The sequence below is a fragment of the Crinia signifera genome, chromosome 5 (genome assembly GCF_055691185.1).
Source record: "Crinia signifera chromosome 5, ASM5569118v1, whole genome shotgun sequence".
NCBI lineage: Eukaryota > Metazoa > Chordata > Amphibia > Anura > Myobatrachidae > Crinia > Crinia signifera.
In genome coordinates, this window is record NC_139221.1 from 220007781 (window position 1) to 220027049 (window position 19269).

Here is a 19269-nt window from a genome sequence, read left to right on the forward strand (position 1 = left end):
TAAACATTTATGGCATGCTATACTGTCCTGTATGTATGTGCCCGTGTATTACATGCTGCTGATTTCCTTGTTGTAACTAGCTCTTGCTGGATGTCTGGCTGCTGCTATGTTATTTTTATATAACGAGTGACCCTGTGTTTCTACTTCTATAACTAGTAACCCTATGTGCCACCTCCTGTAACTAGTGACGCAGTGTGCCCCTTCATGTAACTAGTGATCCTGTGTGCCCCCCATATAATTAGTGAACGTGTGTGCCCCTACTAGTGGCCCTATATGCCCCACCATATAACTAAGGATTCTGCGTGCCACCCCTCATAATTAGTGGCTCTAAATGCCCCCCCATGTAAATAGTGACACTGTGTACGCTATTTCCCTCGCCTTCTCTTCCGGCACTCCCTTTTGATTGGTCCAATTTCTTCCCAGAGTGCTATGCGGCCACAAAAAAACGTTATTGACAATGTTACTGCATCTGTACTGAGCAGTGTGTGTGTGTGTGTGGGGGGAGGGGGGGCACTGGCACCTCTAAGTCACAAACAAAAGCGCAGTCTGACTGTATGTACCTGGCTGGCTGCAGGCACAGCTTATCTCCCTGTCTGGAGTTGCACTGTAGCATTAGATTGTGGATCAACCACTGGGTCTGTAGGGTGATGAATGAGGCCTGAGCAGCGGAGTGTGGATGGCTCCTCTCTAGCCTGGCACTGTACTGCAATACTTACCACCTTGCAATGGCCAAGAATACAAATGATAAACCTTATAAAAACTGGCCTATCATTAATATTGTGTATTATATGTCATTACAAATTTCAAAAGAGATCTGGGACATGAATTTGTCCTAAAAAGCATGTCAATAAAAAAAAATTTAGGCACCAGATTTACCTCTCCATAACTCTGAAGCCAAGTGTGGGGCCATGGGTGACATCATAATGATGAGACTTGCTAACGCGTCTTCAAATTCTCTGCTGTGCTGAACGACATGTAAGGATGAATGCTAAGAAAAAAGACAGAAATCATGTGTTGGATAACCTGCTCACAAACAGCTGAAGAGGTTACAGGTAATGGCTACACCAGAGGTAGACTGCCACATTACATGGCACATACTGTATAGGGATCAAAACCAAATTGGAACATATAAAAGCAAAAAAACAACAACAACAACAAATGATTTGCAGAATATAGCCCATATAAAGCAGCCTGATTACCTATGCAATATATTCTTTCACAGAAGTCAGCACAGTGAGAGCTTTCTATTACATCGTCGTGTGTGTGTGTGTGTGTGTGTGTGTGTGTATGTATATATATATATATATATATATATATATATATATATATATGCTCCCCTCCAATCTGCACTGGAAGTGTGACCTTTAACCCATTGTGTACCTAGTGAATTTGTCAAAATAGGTGTGAAAATTACCAAACAAACTTTTTTATTCATCATAATGACCTGTAGGGGGAAATTTACCAATATGAAAAACCTAGTTTTTCGTATTGGTATTTTCCCTACGGTTGCATACGACTGTTTAAGTCGTATGCAAACTCGTGTTCCGGAGGGTCAGTTACAAAGCAGTCAGATACGACTGCTTTGTAACCCTCCGATGGTTTAACAATTCGTATTAGCGGCCGTATATACGGCTGCTAATACGAATTATTTCTAGCAGTCTGCACGGATCAGTCAGATCCGTGCAGGCTGCAGAGTGTAAAAAAAAATAGAAAAATAAATAAATAAAAAAAAAAACACGGCGTGGGGTCCCCCCCACAGCTGTAACCAGCACCAGGCTGAAGGAGCCGGGGCCGGTAATTAAAAATCAGGGAACCCGACAAATAGGGGCTCCCCGATTTTTAACAACCAGCCCCAGGCTCCAGGTCCGGGGCTGGTTCCCAAAATACGGCGGACAAAATGACTAGGGGTCCCCCGTATTTCAAGAACCAGTCCCAGGCACAACCAGCCAGCAAGGTAATGCCACAGCCGGGGGGAGACTTTTTATGCAAGTCCCGCCCGGCCAAAGCATTCATCCATGTGACCGGTCAGCCTGGCCAGGGGCCCTGGGGGAGTGGGGACCCCCCCAATGAAGGGGTCCCCCCCCTCCAGGACTTACCTGACCAGGCTGAAGCCTGGTACTGTCCCCGATGCCCCTGGGCGGTGGGCATCGGGCTGATAAATGGTGTAAAAATAAGGATAAACTATTGTTTTTTACTGTGGCACTACAAGTGCCAGCAAGCCTCCCCAGCAAGCTGGGACTTGGAGAACCACAAGTCCCAGCCTGCTGGGCATTAAAGGGCCCGCTGGCACTTGTAGTTCCACAGTTAAAAAAATAGTGCACAAAACACACTGACACACTTTTAAAATAAAACTTTAATACATACAAAGCCCACACATACTAATACTTACCTATCTTCTTTCCGTAGGTATCCCAGGTCCTGTGTCGTCGTCTTCTGGTCCTGTGTCGTCTTCTGCCTCCATGTCAACCGTCGCTGTCGCCGTCCGGATCCGACGAAATCCATTTGGGAAGCTGTGGAAGGAAACCATACTCACCTGTCCCAGCGCGACGTAGTCCAGGTAAGTGTCTTGGCAAAAAAACAAACCGAACACCCCGAAACCAGCCGGACACGGAGACGCACGGTACTGTGTGTACATCGTGCGGCTCCGCCTCCCGAATGCCGCTGTTGGCTGCCTTGCGGCCTAGCGGCTCCTGATTGGCCGCTAGGCCGCAAGGCGGCCAATAGCGGCATTCGGGAGGCGGAGCCGCACGATGTACACAGAGTACCGTGCGTCTCCGTGTCCGGCTGGTTTCGGGGTGTTCGGTTTGTTTTTTTGCCAAGACACTTACCTGGACTACGTCGCGCTGGGACAGGTGAGTATGGTTTCCTTCCACAGCTTCCCAAATGGATTTCGTCGGATCCGGACGGCGACAGCGACGGTCGACATGGAGGCAGAAGACGACACAGGACCAGAAGACGACGACACAGGACCTGGGATACCTACGGAAAGAAGATAGGTAAGTATTAGTATGTGTGGGCTTTGTATGTATTAAAGTTTTATTTTAAAAGTGTGTCAGTGTGTTTTGTGCACTATTTTTTTAACTGTGGAACTACAAGTGCCAGCGGGCCCTTTAATGCCCAGCAGGCTGGGACTTGTGGTTCTCCAAGTCCCAGCTTGCTGGGGAGGCTTGCTGGCACTTGTAGTGCCACAGTAAAAAACAATAGTTTATCCTTATTTTTACACCATTTATCAGCCCGATGCCCACCGCCCAGGGGCATCGGGGACAGTACCAGGCTTCAGCCTGGTCAGGTAAGTCCTGGAGGGTGGGGGGACCCCTTCATTGGGGGGGTCCCCACTCCCCCAGGCCAGGCTGACCGGTCACAGGGATGAATGCTTTGGCCGGGGGGACTTGCATAAAAAGTCTCCCCCCGGCTGTGGCATTACCCTGCTGGCTGGTTGTGCCTGGGACTGGTTCTTGAAATACGGGGGACCCCTAGTCATTTTGTCCCCCGTATTTTGGGAACCAGCCCCGGACCTGGAGCCTGGGGCTGGTTGTTAAAAATCGGGGAGCCCCTATTTGTCGGGTTCCCTGATTTTTAATTACCGGCCCCGGCTCCTTCAGCCTGGTGCTGGTTACGGCTGTGGGGGGGGACCCCACGCCGATTTTTTTATTTATTTATTTTTCTATTTTTTTTACACTGAAGCCTGCACGGATCTGACTGATCCGTGCAGGCTAAAACACAAATAGAACAGGAAAATGGTGTCCTATTTTCCTGTCGTATTTGCGTGGGTGTTTCACACCACTTAGCAGCCGTATTGTCAGTACGGCCAGTAGCGCACGCAGGGGGGGTTTCTGAGTACCCAGAAACCCCCCCAGGAGTCTAAGGGCCCTCAACTGAAAGCTGAAGGTCCCCTCTTTCCATCGGTATAAGAATTGTAAAAATCGGCCCTTGGGAACCGGAGATATCTGACTTCAAAGTAGTGGTCCCCATCCAAGCCTGTTAATTGTTATTCCCAGTCAGATATTTCAGGTTCTGTCTGATTTAGAGTTTTTCTGAGGGTATATTCCAAAAGCTGGGACTCTTCCCCTTTGAGGGACACTAGTAGCTTGTCTCTACTTTTCTCAGAACCAGAGATATCAGCCTTCCAGCAGCTGGTTACTGCTCCAGCTCCACACACCTGGTATGTAGTATTATATTCTCGTGGGCAGATTGCTCTGCCTCCTGAACTCTGATCCCCTAGTCCCCATTACCATTTGGTAGGTGGGATTCTCTAGTTTTTAATTCCATTAAAATCTAAGAAATCTATTTCTGGGAACTGGAGATATCTGCAGTCAAGCAAGCAGTCCTCCAACCAGAAAATTATGAATAATGAGCCCACTCCACTATACACCCCTCCTCTGCATATTAAACATCCTCTACCACCCTGGAAGTTATGTATCAGGGCCCCTTCATTCATCCCAATGTCCCCTTCTCCCACTCCATCTCCCACCATTGGTGCAGTAAAGGGGTAATTAGTGAAAATTACTGATCCAGGCCCTACATGCTGAGCGGTTGGTATAATACCCCCTACCAACCGCGGGACATCAAAGCTTCCCCCACCCCTACCGCTGAAGTATCGGTAGGGGCCCCAATACATTGCTATGCCCAGGGGTCATACACTGCTGTTGACGCCCCGTATATATGTATGTATATATATATATATATTTATATATATATATATTTTTTTATTATTATTATTTATATACATTTGGTCTATCTATAATACTGTAACTGACCCGGCATATACTGGGTCACCTAAGTGTCCATCTCCGTGCTTTGCTCCGCCCCTCTGGAAACCCCCTTCTGAAAATCCTGCGTTTGCCACTGAGTACGGCTGCTTAGTAAATCAGGAATCACCATTCTTTTGAATGGTGATTTCTGTCGTATCCTATCGATGGTGTAGACATTCGTATTTGTAAATACAAATACGAATGTTCCATCTTTAGGACTACGCATTGTTGTATTTTTGGGATTGTAAATCCCGAAAATACAAATTCGTAAAAAAAAGGTGTATTTCTGCCTACGAATACACCTTTTTTCTACGAATCCATTTTGGTCAATTTCCCCCGTAATGTTTACGTTATATAGGAAATATACTCTTTTTGTACACAACATTTTTTATTTGGATTTATATAACAAATTTGAGTGACGCTGGCATATTTAGCGGAAATGTTGCTCTCAATGTTGGCACCCAATCGGTTAATCAATTTTGCTCTATTTTCTACAAAGCAATCAATGGTTATCTCTTATTGGCTTTCCACCTGGCTTCTAAAAATTATGTATCTCTACTTCAAACCCCCCCCCCTTTCTTTTCTCCCTTCTCCCGCTCCCCTTCAATCTGCACTGGGCTATTTTGGATTTTACAGAATAATAAAAAAAATCTAATTTTTATAACAATTTTAAGTATCATACTATTCATCTTGTGCAGAAGTCGGGGATATGCTTTGTTAGAAAATGCAATAATGTAGTCTGTACAGGAAATGATGATCTGTGCACACAATTTCCTGTGACAGGTGTGTGATATGGCCTCGCTGAGAGAAATTCTATTCAGTCCTGTGCAGTTATGCACTGCGTATTCTGAGGCACTCTAGGCTCTGCCATTGTTAAAGTGAATCCACGTTTTGTAATAGTCTTTGTCATTAACGTCCACTGCAAACCTTAGTTGATGTTTAATACACTCATAAATTCTGAACCAAGTGTCTTTACAAACGGTTTTGAACCATCCATCTCTATGAAGAAAAAAAGAGCTATACTGTAGTACTGTTGTTTGAGCTTATTCTCAAATTACAATGCCATGATGTTGTTCACAGCCCTGCAAATTTCACATACAGTAACATAGGTTTGAGGCTATACAAAATGTGTATTCTGTTTCAGATATGTATTTATTACCAGTAATGTTTAAAGCACACACAGATTCCGCAGCGATTTACAGAGAATATTTACTCAGTCCCTGCCCCAGTGGAGCTTACAATCTATATTCCGTACCACATGTACACGCACACACACATTTTAGGGTTCATTTGGGTGGGAGCCAATTAACCTACCAGTATATTTTTGGATTGTGCGAGGAAATCGGAGTACCTGGAGGAAACCTACACAAGCACAGGGAGAATATACAAACTCCACACAGTTAGGGCCATGGTGGGAATCGAACCTATGACCTCAGTGCTGTGAGGCCGTAATGCTTACCATTACACCGATATATAAGATAAGATAAATTGCACTATACATGGGGACATTTAGACAGACCTTATAGTGGTAGACTGAGCCTGACATGCTTCTGTAGGCCTCATTTAAATGTATTAATATTAGTATAGGCAAAAGGGAAAGCCACATTGGCTGTTATAGAATACACCAAAAATTCCTGTGTGATTACGATCAGCTCCTACTGATCTTACTGACTATATAAGATATAAAGCTGCTATCATATCACAATAATATACAAACCATTTATACACCTAGATTATAGGAACTGTTATGTCTGTACTAGAACAATGGACACTGTATGGGTCCAGATTAGGCTATGTCAGCCTACACCTGCCTAATACAGTACAATGCTAAAGACACAGATATCGAATACACTATTCTCTAAAACTGGCATCTGTACACAAGGGGGCGCTATTACTACAATGCAATGAGTTCTTTACCTACTGTACAAAAGAAACACATTTGTTTAAGCAAAAAAAAAAAGCCACATTTCTGAAGTTTTAATTAATATTAGTCAGTAGTGTCAGCTAAAATAATTAAAAATTAAATTGAAAAATGCTTTCTACAGCAGAGAGTTTTCTTTGTGGAAATTAACAGAAAAAAAGGTGTCAAAACGAAAAAGAAATGACATCATATTTCTGCCACTTGCTAATGTATTCTAACAGAACACTGACACAACTGAGAGCCCAGATAAGTCAGAACAGGCCAATCCAACTGGCAGACAGAAGGGTTTTTTTCTCGCTCTCTGCTACATATTTATCAAGAGGAAGGGGGATACAGTCCTTGAAAGTCACCAAATAAATGCACTTGCATTGTGAAGCCTTGTGAATGCCAAACTCTGATCTCGATGATGTATCACTTTTGCAGTTTGCTGACTCCTGAGTGCCATTAAGATTTTTTCCCCCTTGTTTTGATAGGACTGATAGGATGTTGGCAGTCAGAATACCAATGACACATCACGTCAAGATCAGCGGTAGAATCCTGGCATAGATGAGGATCCGGATACCTAAATCCTTAATGTAAGTATGTGGGGCGGGCGGGCAGGTGGGCCTCCATAACTAGTAAAGAATTTAAACTTGATAAACAGTTCTGGCAGCAGTTAGTTGCACTAAGTTGTTCTGTATATCAGAACGTGACTGGAAATAGACCACCATTTAGTGGAACCTACAGATGGAGCCACTGTCATCTAGTCTGCCTATGGCATTTGTCTCTGCAACTCGCCACAGCGCGCCTAGTCAGATGGCAGCGCAATAATTCGCACAACATGGAGTATGGCATATGGCATTTACCGTATGAGTGCAATACCAGCGATCATCACCAGATGTCACATTGCGCGTACGTGTAGTGTTTATTGAAATGCACTATAGTGCAAGAACTACTTTACAATACTGTACTGCACAGTATGCTAAATAGACAGAAAATACTATTGCATAGACGTTTGTCTCATTATGCAATTTGTAATGGGCTATGGTCAAATTACTGTGCATACTGTAGCAAGCCAGACTCAGGTTAACAAAATGGCTAAAGGAATTCAACTAGGACTTATAGTTTACACTTGTGTAAGGGCACTGCTGTATGTGCGTCTCACTGGTTAAACACAGACTTATGCTACAGTATGAATGACATACAGTAGAAGCAGGCCAGACTCAAGCACCAAGCGGTTAAACAAAATGGCTACCGATTGTGACCTTGGGCTTTGTGGAAGCCCACATCTATGGAGTGAGCAACAGCATAGGATTTACATGTCTTAGGGGAATGCTGAAGGTGTGTCTCATTACACTAGCTAAAACACACAGGGGCTGCTGACAAAGGCACAGGCACTGCAATGATCAACCTGCAGCTCCGGTCCCCTACCTGCACTCATTTGGGTACACCTGCTGTGCAACAGGGAGTGGAGCACCTGGCAGAAGCCAGGGGCAAACGCAGGATTTTCAGAAGGGGGTTTCCAGAGGGGCGGAGCAAAGCACGGAGATGGACACTTAGGTGACCCAGTTTATGCCGGGTCAGTTAAAGTATTATAGATAGACCAAATGTATATAAATAATAATAATAATAACAATAATATATATATATATATATATGTATATATACAGAGAAAGTCAGAGTGCGCTTCGGTAAAATACACCACTTTCCTTTTTTTATATGTACAAATATTTAATACTGATAAAAATAGCCTTCAAAAAGGCTTAATGAAAAGACAAAATCACATGGTCATTTTACAGAGTCTTTACACAGAATGTACAGTAATCCAATAAAATGGCAGTCCCAACGCGTTTCGTCAACTACGTGACTTCATCAGGGGCGTTTGATGACTTGATTGAAAAAGTACGATAGCATTTCATGCAGTGTCTCTAATTGATGGAACCGCTATGTATCTCAAAACAAGAACTCTGTAGAAGTACATACAGTATGTTGCCAAATATCAGAACACTCGTTTAGACTGGCAAAGGGTATGTCCCCTTATACTTTGTTTTTCGCACCCTTTATCAGTGTCAACATCAAGGTTCAATCAACAAAATAAGGCTGGGTGACCGGATGTTCACTCTGGTATATCCAAATATATATATATATATATATATAGTCGGAAGTCCGGCACTCCTCACCTGCCCCTGCTCCACTCTGGTATCTTGGCCTGGGTGCCCGCTATGAGCTGGCGTTACCAGCGCTCATACTGATAGTTTGATGAAAAAAAGCGTCACTCCAGGTACTTCGTTCAAACAATAAGTTTACTGTAAGTCAACAGTGTTTCGGGCCGAAGACGGGCTCCGGCCCGAAACACTGTTGACTTACAGTAAACTTATTGTTTGAACGAAGTACCTGGAGTGACGCTTTTTTTCATCAAACTATATATATATATATATATATATATATATATATATATATATATATATATACACACACACACACATGTATATATATATAGAAAATGGGGGGGAGTGTGGTCCTTTTTCTGCGCTGGTTAGTGAGCAGCACTTCTACCGTACCTAGCTGTTAATATAGGTACCAGGTGGGACAGATAGAAGGAAAAGAGATAGATGTGCGCTCTGTCTGTTTCACCACTTTAGTACATTAGCAGTCATGCATTGGTACATAAAAAAGTTTTTTTATTATAAATTTCATAACAATAATAGTGTGTGAGTAAAAAAGGCTTATACAAAGTTTGGTTCACTTTTCAAATTCAGATCACAGTTTTGTTCAAATAAGTAACATCAGATCCAACTTCATGATGTGTGTAACTTCTTAGGATATATTATACACATCCATTTACATATATATATATATATATATATATATATATATACACACATACAGAGGCGTCAACAGCAGTGTAGACCCCTGGGCATACATAGCAATGTATTGAGGCCCCTACCGATCCTCCAGCGGTAGGGGTGGGGGAGGCTTTGATGTCCCGCGGGTGGTAGGGGGTATTATATCAACCGCTCAGCATGTAGGGCCTGGATCAGTAATTTCTACTAATTACTCCTTTACTGCACAGATGTTGGGAGACAAGGTGGGAGAAGGGGGCACTGGGCTGAATGAAGGGGCCCTGATACATAACTTCCAGGGTGGTAGAGGATGTTTAATATGCAGAGGAGGGGTATATAGTGGAGTGGGCTTATTATTCATAATTTTCTGGTGGGAGGACAGCTTGCTTGACTGCAGATATCTCCAGTTCTCGGGAAAAAAAATTCTTACATTTTAATGAAATTAAAAACTAGAGAATTCCACCTACCAAATAGTATTGGGGACTAGGGGATCAGACTTCAGGAGGCAGAGCAATCTGCCAACGAGTATATAAAACTACATACTACATACCAGGTGTGTGGAGCTGGAGCAGTAACCAGCTGCTTGAAGGCTGATATCTCTGGTTCTGGGAACAGTAGAGACAAGCTACTAGTGTCCAGCAAAGGGGGAGAGTCCCAGCTTTTGGAATATTCCCTCAGAAAAACTCTAAGTCAGACAGAACCTGAAATATCTGACTGGGAATAGCAATTAATAGGCTTGGATGGGGACCACTGCTTTGAAGTCAGATATCTCCGGTTCCCAAGGGCCGATTTTAAAAATTCTTGTATCCATGGAAAGAGGGGACCCTCAGCTTTCAGGCTAGGGTCATTAGACTCCAGGAGGGGTTTCTGGGTACTCAGAAACCCCCCCCTGCGTGCGCTACTGGAAGCTCATCCACTTGAGCGCAGGATTGCTCACAGTCACATCCCCACAGTCTGGCAATGGCGCCAGGGCTGCAGAGGAAGCCTGAAGCCCCTGCAAGCTGGGTGGACAATTGGAGGGGACCCACCCGTGGGTGACAGTGTATGCTTGCTCTATCTCCATAGCCCATATATGATTTATATAGCTAAATGAGATGCACATACAGAAGTGACCATTGTAACAGTCCATTTGCCAGAACTTGTGTTGAAATATTTGGAAGCCTGCTCAAGGCTTGCCTGCCATCTAAGCCTGCACCTGAAGCATATTATCTGAAGCATGGAGTTAGGATTGGAGTGAAGTTTTAAAACCATCTCTCATCTTTTCTTTACGGGTACATCAATCCCGCTTTTCAAAATCTGTTGTTTTTCATTTAAAGAACAATCTGCACTGAAAATTTGTTTTGTTACTGGGAGCCTGCAACTTCCCCCACCATTAATTAGCTTGTTGAGAAATGTGCTCAAACACCCCCCCCCTCCGTACCAACTGACCCAAACTTTCCTTTAAAATGGGAAATATTTGGAAGCCTGCTCAAGGCTTGCCTGCCATCTAAGCCTACATCTGAAGCATCCTGAGTTAGGATTGGAGATTGGACTGGATTTGGACTTAACCCCTCCATCATTTTATTTTTATTCTTTTCCAAAATTACCATCTCTCTCAGCCTCTGAGCTGATGATAGCTTTGTATTACTTTTTGTTAACTTTGTTAACCGTTGCTTTACCATAATTTATATCATGTACCTCCACCCCCACTGTATGCAAAGCCTGCATGCTGTACCTTCACTGGCTGTACTCCCTGCCAGCAACAAGCTGTGCAGTACACCTTAGATATTTACATCTGTGTGCAGGATGTAGTGTCCAGTCTGCACCCTGCATGTTTTGGGGCCTATGCTGTTCTTCTGCATGGTGTGTTGCTCTCTGCCTTTGTGCATCTGGTGCTCCGTGATCTGTATCTCAGCACTAACTGGGTTGGAGGTGCCGCGGTGGATAGCGGCACCATGGGTGGGCTGCTTGGGTTTTTGGGAACTGTAGGGTGCTAGAATGTACACAGATCTATTGTGGATACAATATACAGATAAAATGCAGCGCCTAGGGTAATAAAAACCAATGAGCGATTGGATTGACTTTACATTAGTTCATATCGGTAGAGCATAAATAAAAAATACAATTTAATCAATTAAAATTGCTAACACATGAATAAAAATTTCCATATATATGAAAATGAAGAACCACACTAAAGCAATAAATAATTATTAGGTAGGAGCAGCACAATTATGTCACCATCCGTTCCTATGGATACCTGGAGCTGTTTTTTTGGACTAAGAAGATGTATATTTACCATCCGCCTTCTCGGATTTGGGGCTTGAAATGTCCAGATAGCAGTAGAGACTTAGGGTTCCTCCCCAGGAATTACCAAAGTCTAATTGAATATGTGGGTGTATCAGAGTCCCGTATTTGTAATCCAAATGATGAAATAGGCGTGATTTGGCAAGTAAACGTGACCATTTGCTATGGCTTGAGATGGTGCAACCAAAAGCACATTAGTCCATCCAGGCTGGTCCAAGGCAATGGTGGGTGCTGCTGCTGCTGCTGTTTTCCTGACGCGTTTTGCTAAAATAGCTTTTTCAAACCTTTGCAAAAGTAAAACTGCAGGGAGGCCGGTTTGGGGAGGGGGGGGGGGGGGGGGGAGGGACTCAATCCCAGGTATCCTCAGAATCCCGGGATTGAGAATTTTTCTATCTCGAATCCTGAAACAGATAAAATGCCCCGGACTGGCATCCTTAGTGTCAACTGTAGTTACCGGCACTGGTCTGCTCATGTGCAAAATCGCCAAACATTGGAAATGAGCATAAACCAACAATTTTGCTTAGATATCTAGATTAGGCCAATTTGCCTTTGTGCACTTACTGTAAAAATCATGTAGCCTTAACACGAGCCCACAGACTCTTATACCCCTTTCACACCACAGCTATAATACGGTATATTGCCGATTTTTAAGTATCTCAACCCAGTCCTACAGTAGGTCCAGTGTGAAAGCTCCGTTGTCAAAATGCTGGGTAAAAATGCCCAATATTTCAAACCGTTTAAAAAGAAGGATACTACACGGTTCAAAGGCAATTCATTTTGCAATGTGGAAGCCTCGGACATGGTACTTTGAACACACCAGGGCTGGTGTTATCAGCCCTGCGGCTGCCATATTGGTTTTGGGCTATTCTGCCATTCTTTATGACCAGGCTGCGGCCGCTTGGTGACGTCACCCGTGAGCTGCCTTTAGCCTGGTAAGTAACATCCCCCTCCGGCAGCAGCGCGTCCCCCGTGCAGTAATGCGCGCACCACCCCGCCCCCCCCCGAGTAGCGTGCGCACATTCCCCCCCCGGAGTAGCGAGCGCCCCCCCCCCCCACGGAAGCTGCTTCCTGTGTCGCCAATCCCCCATGAGCCACCTGGGACCTTTCTGGGTGGCGGGATCACATGAGTTATAATTTTGTGCTATTTTGTACTGGTTTCCGCTCCCCACTGCCAGCCAAGGTTTGACGCACAAACCGGTTCGAATTCAATGCGCACGGGTCCATGCATCAGAATGTATCAGTTGTCTACCACATCTGATTTGGCCACTTTTCACCCGATTTCTCTGCCTGATCCGTTAGAATCAGGTGAAAATTGGCCCAATCTGACAAGTGTATGACCAGCTTAAGGCTCAAAAATGGTTGCAATCATACTTAAATGATGAAATAGGGGGCAAGCTAAATGGGTCAAGTGGTTCTTTTGTGCTTTCATAGAAATGTAGAATTTTATGGCATATGAGTGAATAGGGCCCTATTGGTGAGACCTCACAACACAATCTAATGGGGAGAGGCAGACTGACAGGGGTTACCCAGATGGGGTAGACAGTGTGCATGGGACAGAGGGTTAGGATGAGAGATGAATCTTTACAATAAAGGAGAACTTTTAGCGCTCTGGTAAAGATTGTATGAAATACTTATTCATGTATACTCCTTTGGGACAGAGTAGCTGTGTTTTAAGAGGCAACATATCCTCAATGCTTCTTTTAATAATGAGAGCCCTTTAAATTGTGTGGAATATAACAGCCACAGTGGAACAAACAGAACAGCAGACTTTTGAAAACTACAGATACTTCTTGCCATTTAATAGATGTCTGTTGTCTAATCGTTCATGGTTCATCGCCTACCTCCCCGTGTAACAATTATAACACGCAGACAAAATCATTATCTACATTTATATAAAAAAAATCCTCTGAAATCTGTCAAAAAATGTACAATAGAAGTAAAAACCTTCTCATAATTTGCTATTATCTGCTTTCAACTTTTCAACAAGCGCTTCTAAATTAAGCCAACAATATAATCGAGGATTGTGAATAGCCATTTCTGTTCTCGTAGATCTTAATTAAAGTGCTTCAAACTATGAAAAAATGACATTAGAATAGATTCAGAACACTAAGCAGAACATTAACGAACATACAATTGCAGCCACATTAAAATAAAATGTACCTTTTTAAAAAAAAAATGATAATTTGACTATGCAACATAAATGGTCAACAATGTCTATGTTGACAATGACTAGGTCAACACAATGAAATATACGACACTGAAAGAAGGTCGACACAAGATTAAGGTCGACATATACATGGTCGACATGAGTTTTTTGTGTCCATGTCGACATATGTCGACAGGGACACCATATAAGTGTAATGCTGCACTCGCCGTGCTTCAGGCGCTGGTCTTCGCTCAGAGAAAAATGCTAAGTTTGTAATTCAAATGGTCTCTGTTCTGCCTGCAATTTTGCTCACGTGTCCTGAAACCAGGACCTTGCCGTTTTGCCAGTGGCTGGATAAGAGGGCTAGATGCTGGCATCAACCCCTGACAACAAGCCTGGAGAAGGGGGGTAGACACGGGCACCAACCCCTGGCAACAAACCTTGAGAAGGGGGGAAGACAGGGGCACCAACCCTTACAATGAGCCAGAAGGGAAGAAATACTGACACCAACCCTTGACAATGCCCTGGGAAAAGGGGAGAAGATGCTGACACCAACTCCTGACAACAAGCTGTTAGTTTACAAGTAGTTAGCCTCACTGTGTGTTTCATAATTTGCAAGTGACATTACTGGCTGGGGCATATAATGTGTCAGGGGCATAAAGGTGTGCCATAATGGCAAAATAGTTTTCAAAATATCCTGGAGCGAGGGCATAGTTTTTACTGATCGCACTGGGAGTCAACTTGTGTAGAAACAAGCCCTGGCAAGGATACCAGGCCTCACCGGGATAAATGTAGTATGGTATGGTGTGTCGCGCTCAGTTACTGACTCTAGTATGATTTGGTGTAATATACACAGGATGCAGACACTAAAGAATGGATACTGAGTATTTCAGTCACAATGCTAGTCAGACATTGAATAGTGTGTGAAAAAACAAAGGTACACAAGCAGGTAGCATATAACATGTGGTAAAGAGCATGCAGTTAAGGGGTAGGAGAAACTGGTTGCAGATTAGCAATTGGGCAGTATGAATACAGATATTAATGTGGTATAAAGGCAAATGGGTCCAGATCAGAGCAGAAGCTTTCTCTGGTTGTTGGGTTTCAACTCACCATGGTGCTTTGATCTATCATGCCTGTCACCATTTACGCTTTCTTGCTATACCGGGCTCTATGAGCAGCATATGATGTATTATGTGCAATACCCTACAGCTTCCATACAGGGATGTGTAATACAGTAAGTGCAGGGTTATTGGAAGTGAGCCACACTGCCGAAGTAAGAGGGGGTGGCTGGATGGGTGTTAGTCAGATGGAGGATTCTTCTTGTTGGTATGGGTGTACTGGTTGTTTCCGCCACTCCCTGTGGAAGGCTTAACTACAGAAACATGTTGGAAACACCCAGTACACTCACAGCTCATATTACAGAAAGCAACTGAGCACGTCACACGGTACTACTAAAACGATACAATGTCAAATTATATCCTCTTCCTTAACTATAATTATTTACGGATGTCACTATATACATATACAGTCATAAATATTGGGACATCGACACAATTCTCATATTTTGGGCTCTGTACACCATCACAATGGATATGAAATGAAACAAACATGATATGCTTTAACTGCAGACTTTCAGCTTTAATTTGAGGGTATTTACTGTACATCCAAATAAAGTGAACTGTGTAGGAATTACAACGGTTTGTATATATATTCCTTCCACTTTTTAAGGGACCAAAAGTAATGGGATAATCAACTCAAAAGCTATTTCATGGACAGGTGTGGGCTATTCCGTTGTGATATCATCATCAATTAAGCAGAAAAAAAGGTCTGATTCCAGGTGTGACATTTGCATTTTGAATCTGTTGCTGTTGACTCTCAATATGAGATCCAAAGAGCTGTCACTATCAGTGAAGCAAGCCATCATTAGGCTGAGAAATCAAAACCCATCAGATAGATAGCAAAAACATTAGGTGTGGTAAAATCAACTGTTTGGAACAATCTTAAAAATAAAAAATGCACTGGAGGGCTCAGCAACACCAGAAGACCATGGAAAACAGCTGTTGTGGATGACAGAATAATTACTTCCCTGGTGAAGAAAAACCCCTTCACAACAGTTTGCCAGATCAAGAACACTCTCCAGGAGGTAGGTGTATATGTGTCAAAGTCAACAATCAAGAGAATACTTCATAAGAGTGAATATAGAGGATTTACCACAAGATGCAAACCATTGGTGAGCCTCAAAAACAGGAAGACCAGATTAGTGTTTGCCAAACAACATCTAAAAAAGCCTTTACAGTTCTGGAACAACATCCTATGGACAGATGAGACCAAGATCAACTTGTACCAGAGTGATGAGAAGAGAAGAGTATGGAGAAGCAAAGGAACTACTCATGATCCAAAACATACCACCTCATCAGTGAAGCATGGCATGGGCATGTATGGCTGCCAATGGAACTGGTTTCCTTGTATTTATTGATAATGTGACTACTGACAAAAGCAGTAGGATGAATTCTGAAGTGTTTTTGACAATATTATCTGCTCATATTCAGTCAAATGCTTCAGAAAGCACATCTTGTTTGGTTCATTTCAAATACCTTGGTGTATAGAGCCAAAAATATGAGAAAGCTGCGGGCAAACTCTAGTGTATATGTGTGTGTGTGTGTGTGTATGTGCTCCCCAACATTTGTATTCAGTAAGAAGCCTAGCTATAGCAAATGGCACTGAATGTGACAATCCCCAGATGAAGGACTACTATATTATTGATATACACTATATTATTATTTCAGTGGTACTTACATCTGTAGGTTACCTTTAATAATATGAATATAAATCGGTAATGTATGTTTGTGTGTAGTGCTCTAAGTGTTCTGTCTTAATGCCAAGGGCCGTGAGTTTGCTGTAAGAAAATATGTCTCTGGGGAATAGATCTCCTGGTTACAGCAGGTTATTTTCCAGATTAAAATTAGTTTAATTTTTTCAATGTAAAACTAGCTATTCCTATAAATACAATTACAGTATACACTGTTACAATAAAAAAACCTGTAAACTTTATAAAAAAAATAAAAAAAAAAGACATACTTTCAGCAAGGCACTGGGATACATGATGTCATACTGGTGTTTGTCCCAGGACTAATAAAAAGCTGCCCTCTGCACAAACACTGGTCTTTAGTGTTCCTTCTAGGAACTAGGGCGGGCAGGGCGGGAGGGGGTCGGACCGGGCCCGCCGACGTCACTGTTTTGGGCGTGCCCGGGCCACCAACGTCACAAAAGGGGCGGGCCCGGTCGTCGTGTCACGTAAAGGGGCAGGCCTGGCCGGCGGTGTCATGTAAAGGGGAGGGCCCGGCCGGCGGCGTCACGCAAAGGGGCGGGACCGGCCGGCGACGTCATGCACAGGGGCGCATCCTGGCCACCCGGACGGCTGTACACTGCCGGGGAAGTGCCGGGCATCGCTAAGAACAGCGACGCCGGGCTTCCCCGGTTACAACAGAGGGGACAATGCAGGCTGTTTTAGCGGGGCGCTGCCAGAGGGGCAGGGCGCATTTTGCACTTTAAAAATTAGGCAGGGCGCAGCGCCCCGCTAAAACAGCCTAGCGGGAACACTAGGTCTTGTTGCAGTCACAGTATGCAGTCACAGTATGGAGAAGCAGGATTTGGTTAAAAGGTCAAATGGGGTAAGGGGAGTGCAAATAGAAATATGTTGTGACATTAAGAAGATCCAATTTAACTTAAGGAGGGAAGCAGGAAGGCCAGGTAAGTAGTATGTTGCTGCTGTTTCAGGTCAAAGTTCATGATCATTTTTTTTGTGGTAAAGCGTGAATGAAAACTTGAGCCAATTCAGCATGTGGAAACATTAGGTGAATTCAGAAACAGTAATTAACTGAGCACAAATTGAATCTGACTGGAAAAAATGCAGCTTGTCTCAGAGACTAAGCAGGTAAAAAGTAACTGTGAGAACATTACATCATGAATACATTTGGATAGTGGCGTCCAGAAGTCTAAAACCAAAGGTCAAAGGTCTAACATAATAATAGCCAGACTATTATTGTCTCCCTGACCTAATGTAACTTAATACATTCTGCAATATATAAAATCATGTAAGTCTATGATATGACAGAGACAAGAAAACACTGTCGGCAGCAGGTGCGTCTTTCCAATCTGTGAGTCATCTATGGAGCTATGATGCTTAACTTATGCTCAATGAAAATTTTAAGGGCAGCCCTCTACCTTATTAACTGGAATTATAATCTGTTTCCCAGCATGCCCTATGTGTATATACAGTACTATGGGCCTGATTCTGGTTCACTCGCTAAAGCAAATTCTTTCTCTCTAATGGACAAAACCATGTGCACTGCATAGGGGTCGGTGCAACATGTGCAGAGAGAGTTAGATTTGGGTGATTTATTTTGTTTCTGTGCAGGGAAAATACTGGCTGCTTTATTCTTACACTGCAATATAGATATCAGTTTTAAGTACAAACCCCACCCAAATCTAACTCTCTCTGCACATGTTACATCTGCCCCACCTGCAGTCCACATGGTTTTGTCCATTAGAGAGAGAATTAGCCTTTGCAAGTGAACCAGGATCAGGGAAAAGGGGGTGTACTCGAGATGGGGTACTCAGAGTAGGAATAGGCGCCCTGTGGGGTGTGTTGCTCAGCTGCTCCTACTGGAGGGATGTCAACCCTCCTATGGGTATGGAATAGAAAAAAGAAAAAGTGGAGCGCTAGGTGGATCAATTGGATATCACAATTTTATTCTTTAAAAAAATATATATATATATAATATAAAAACAATTAATAAATGATTGTAAACAATAACACGGTATAAATTACAGTAAAAATTAGTGGACAAGGAAGATTATACTTATGTCTCTGCGTAGCTGCCGTGTATTCCTGATGATTTTTAGGGCTTTTATGCGTTGATTTTTAGCCCTGAAGTGTAGAAATAGACAGGTTGCCGTCCCGGATGTTATAAATTGAACGCTGGAGGATGATCTTGATTCCCAAATTGGGGTCCTCACTATGATGCGCAAATTTTCGGGGGGAAACCGGAGTGGGTAGCTCGCTGGAGGATGATCTGTTTCCTTCTGTTGAAGGGTCCTCACGATGTTTGCGAGTGTTGGGGTCCACGATGTAGTGGTGGAAGGTTACCCAATGAAGAGAAATTGGAGGGCAATCCGGAGGGGTGACAATGAAAGGGAAAAGCTGGGGTCAAGGGGGGGGCCAGCAGAGGCAGAGGTTCTTCCAGGTCCAATTAAAATTAGCAAGTGCTGCCTAACATGTTTCGTCGTGATGTCACGACTTTATCAAAGGTATGGCACTTGGTCAGTGGGCTAGGTTTAAATACC

General features: G+C 43.4%; 1 protein-coding gene across 2 annotated transcripts in view; it reads right to left on the minus strand.

Moving 5' to 3' along the window:
• The window catches only part of LARS2 (leucyl-tRNA synthetase 2, mitochondrial), a 202558-nt gene that overhangs the window by 13612 nt on the left and 169677 nt on the right, over window positions 1-19269 (minus strand). For both annotated transcript variants that reach the window (XM_083188551.1, XM_083188552.1), the window contains one exon: window positions 877-988. In XM_083188551.1, coding sequence (XP_083044677.1) covers window positions 877-988 — 112 coding nt within the window. The remainder of the gene's footprint in view (window positions 1-876; window positions 989-19269) is intronic.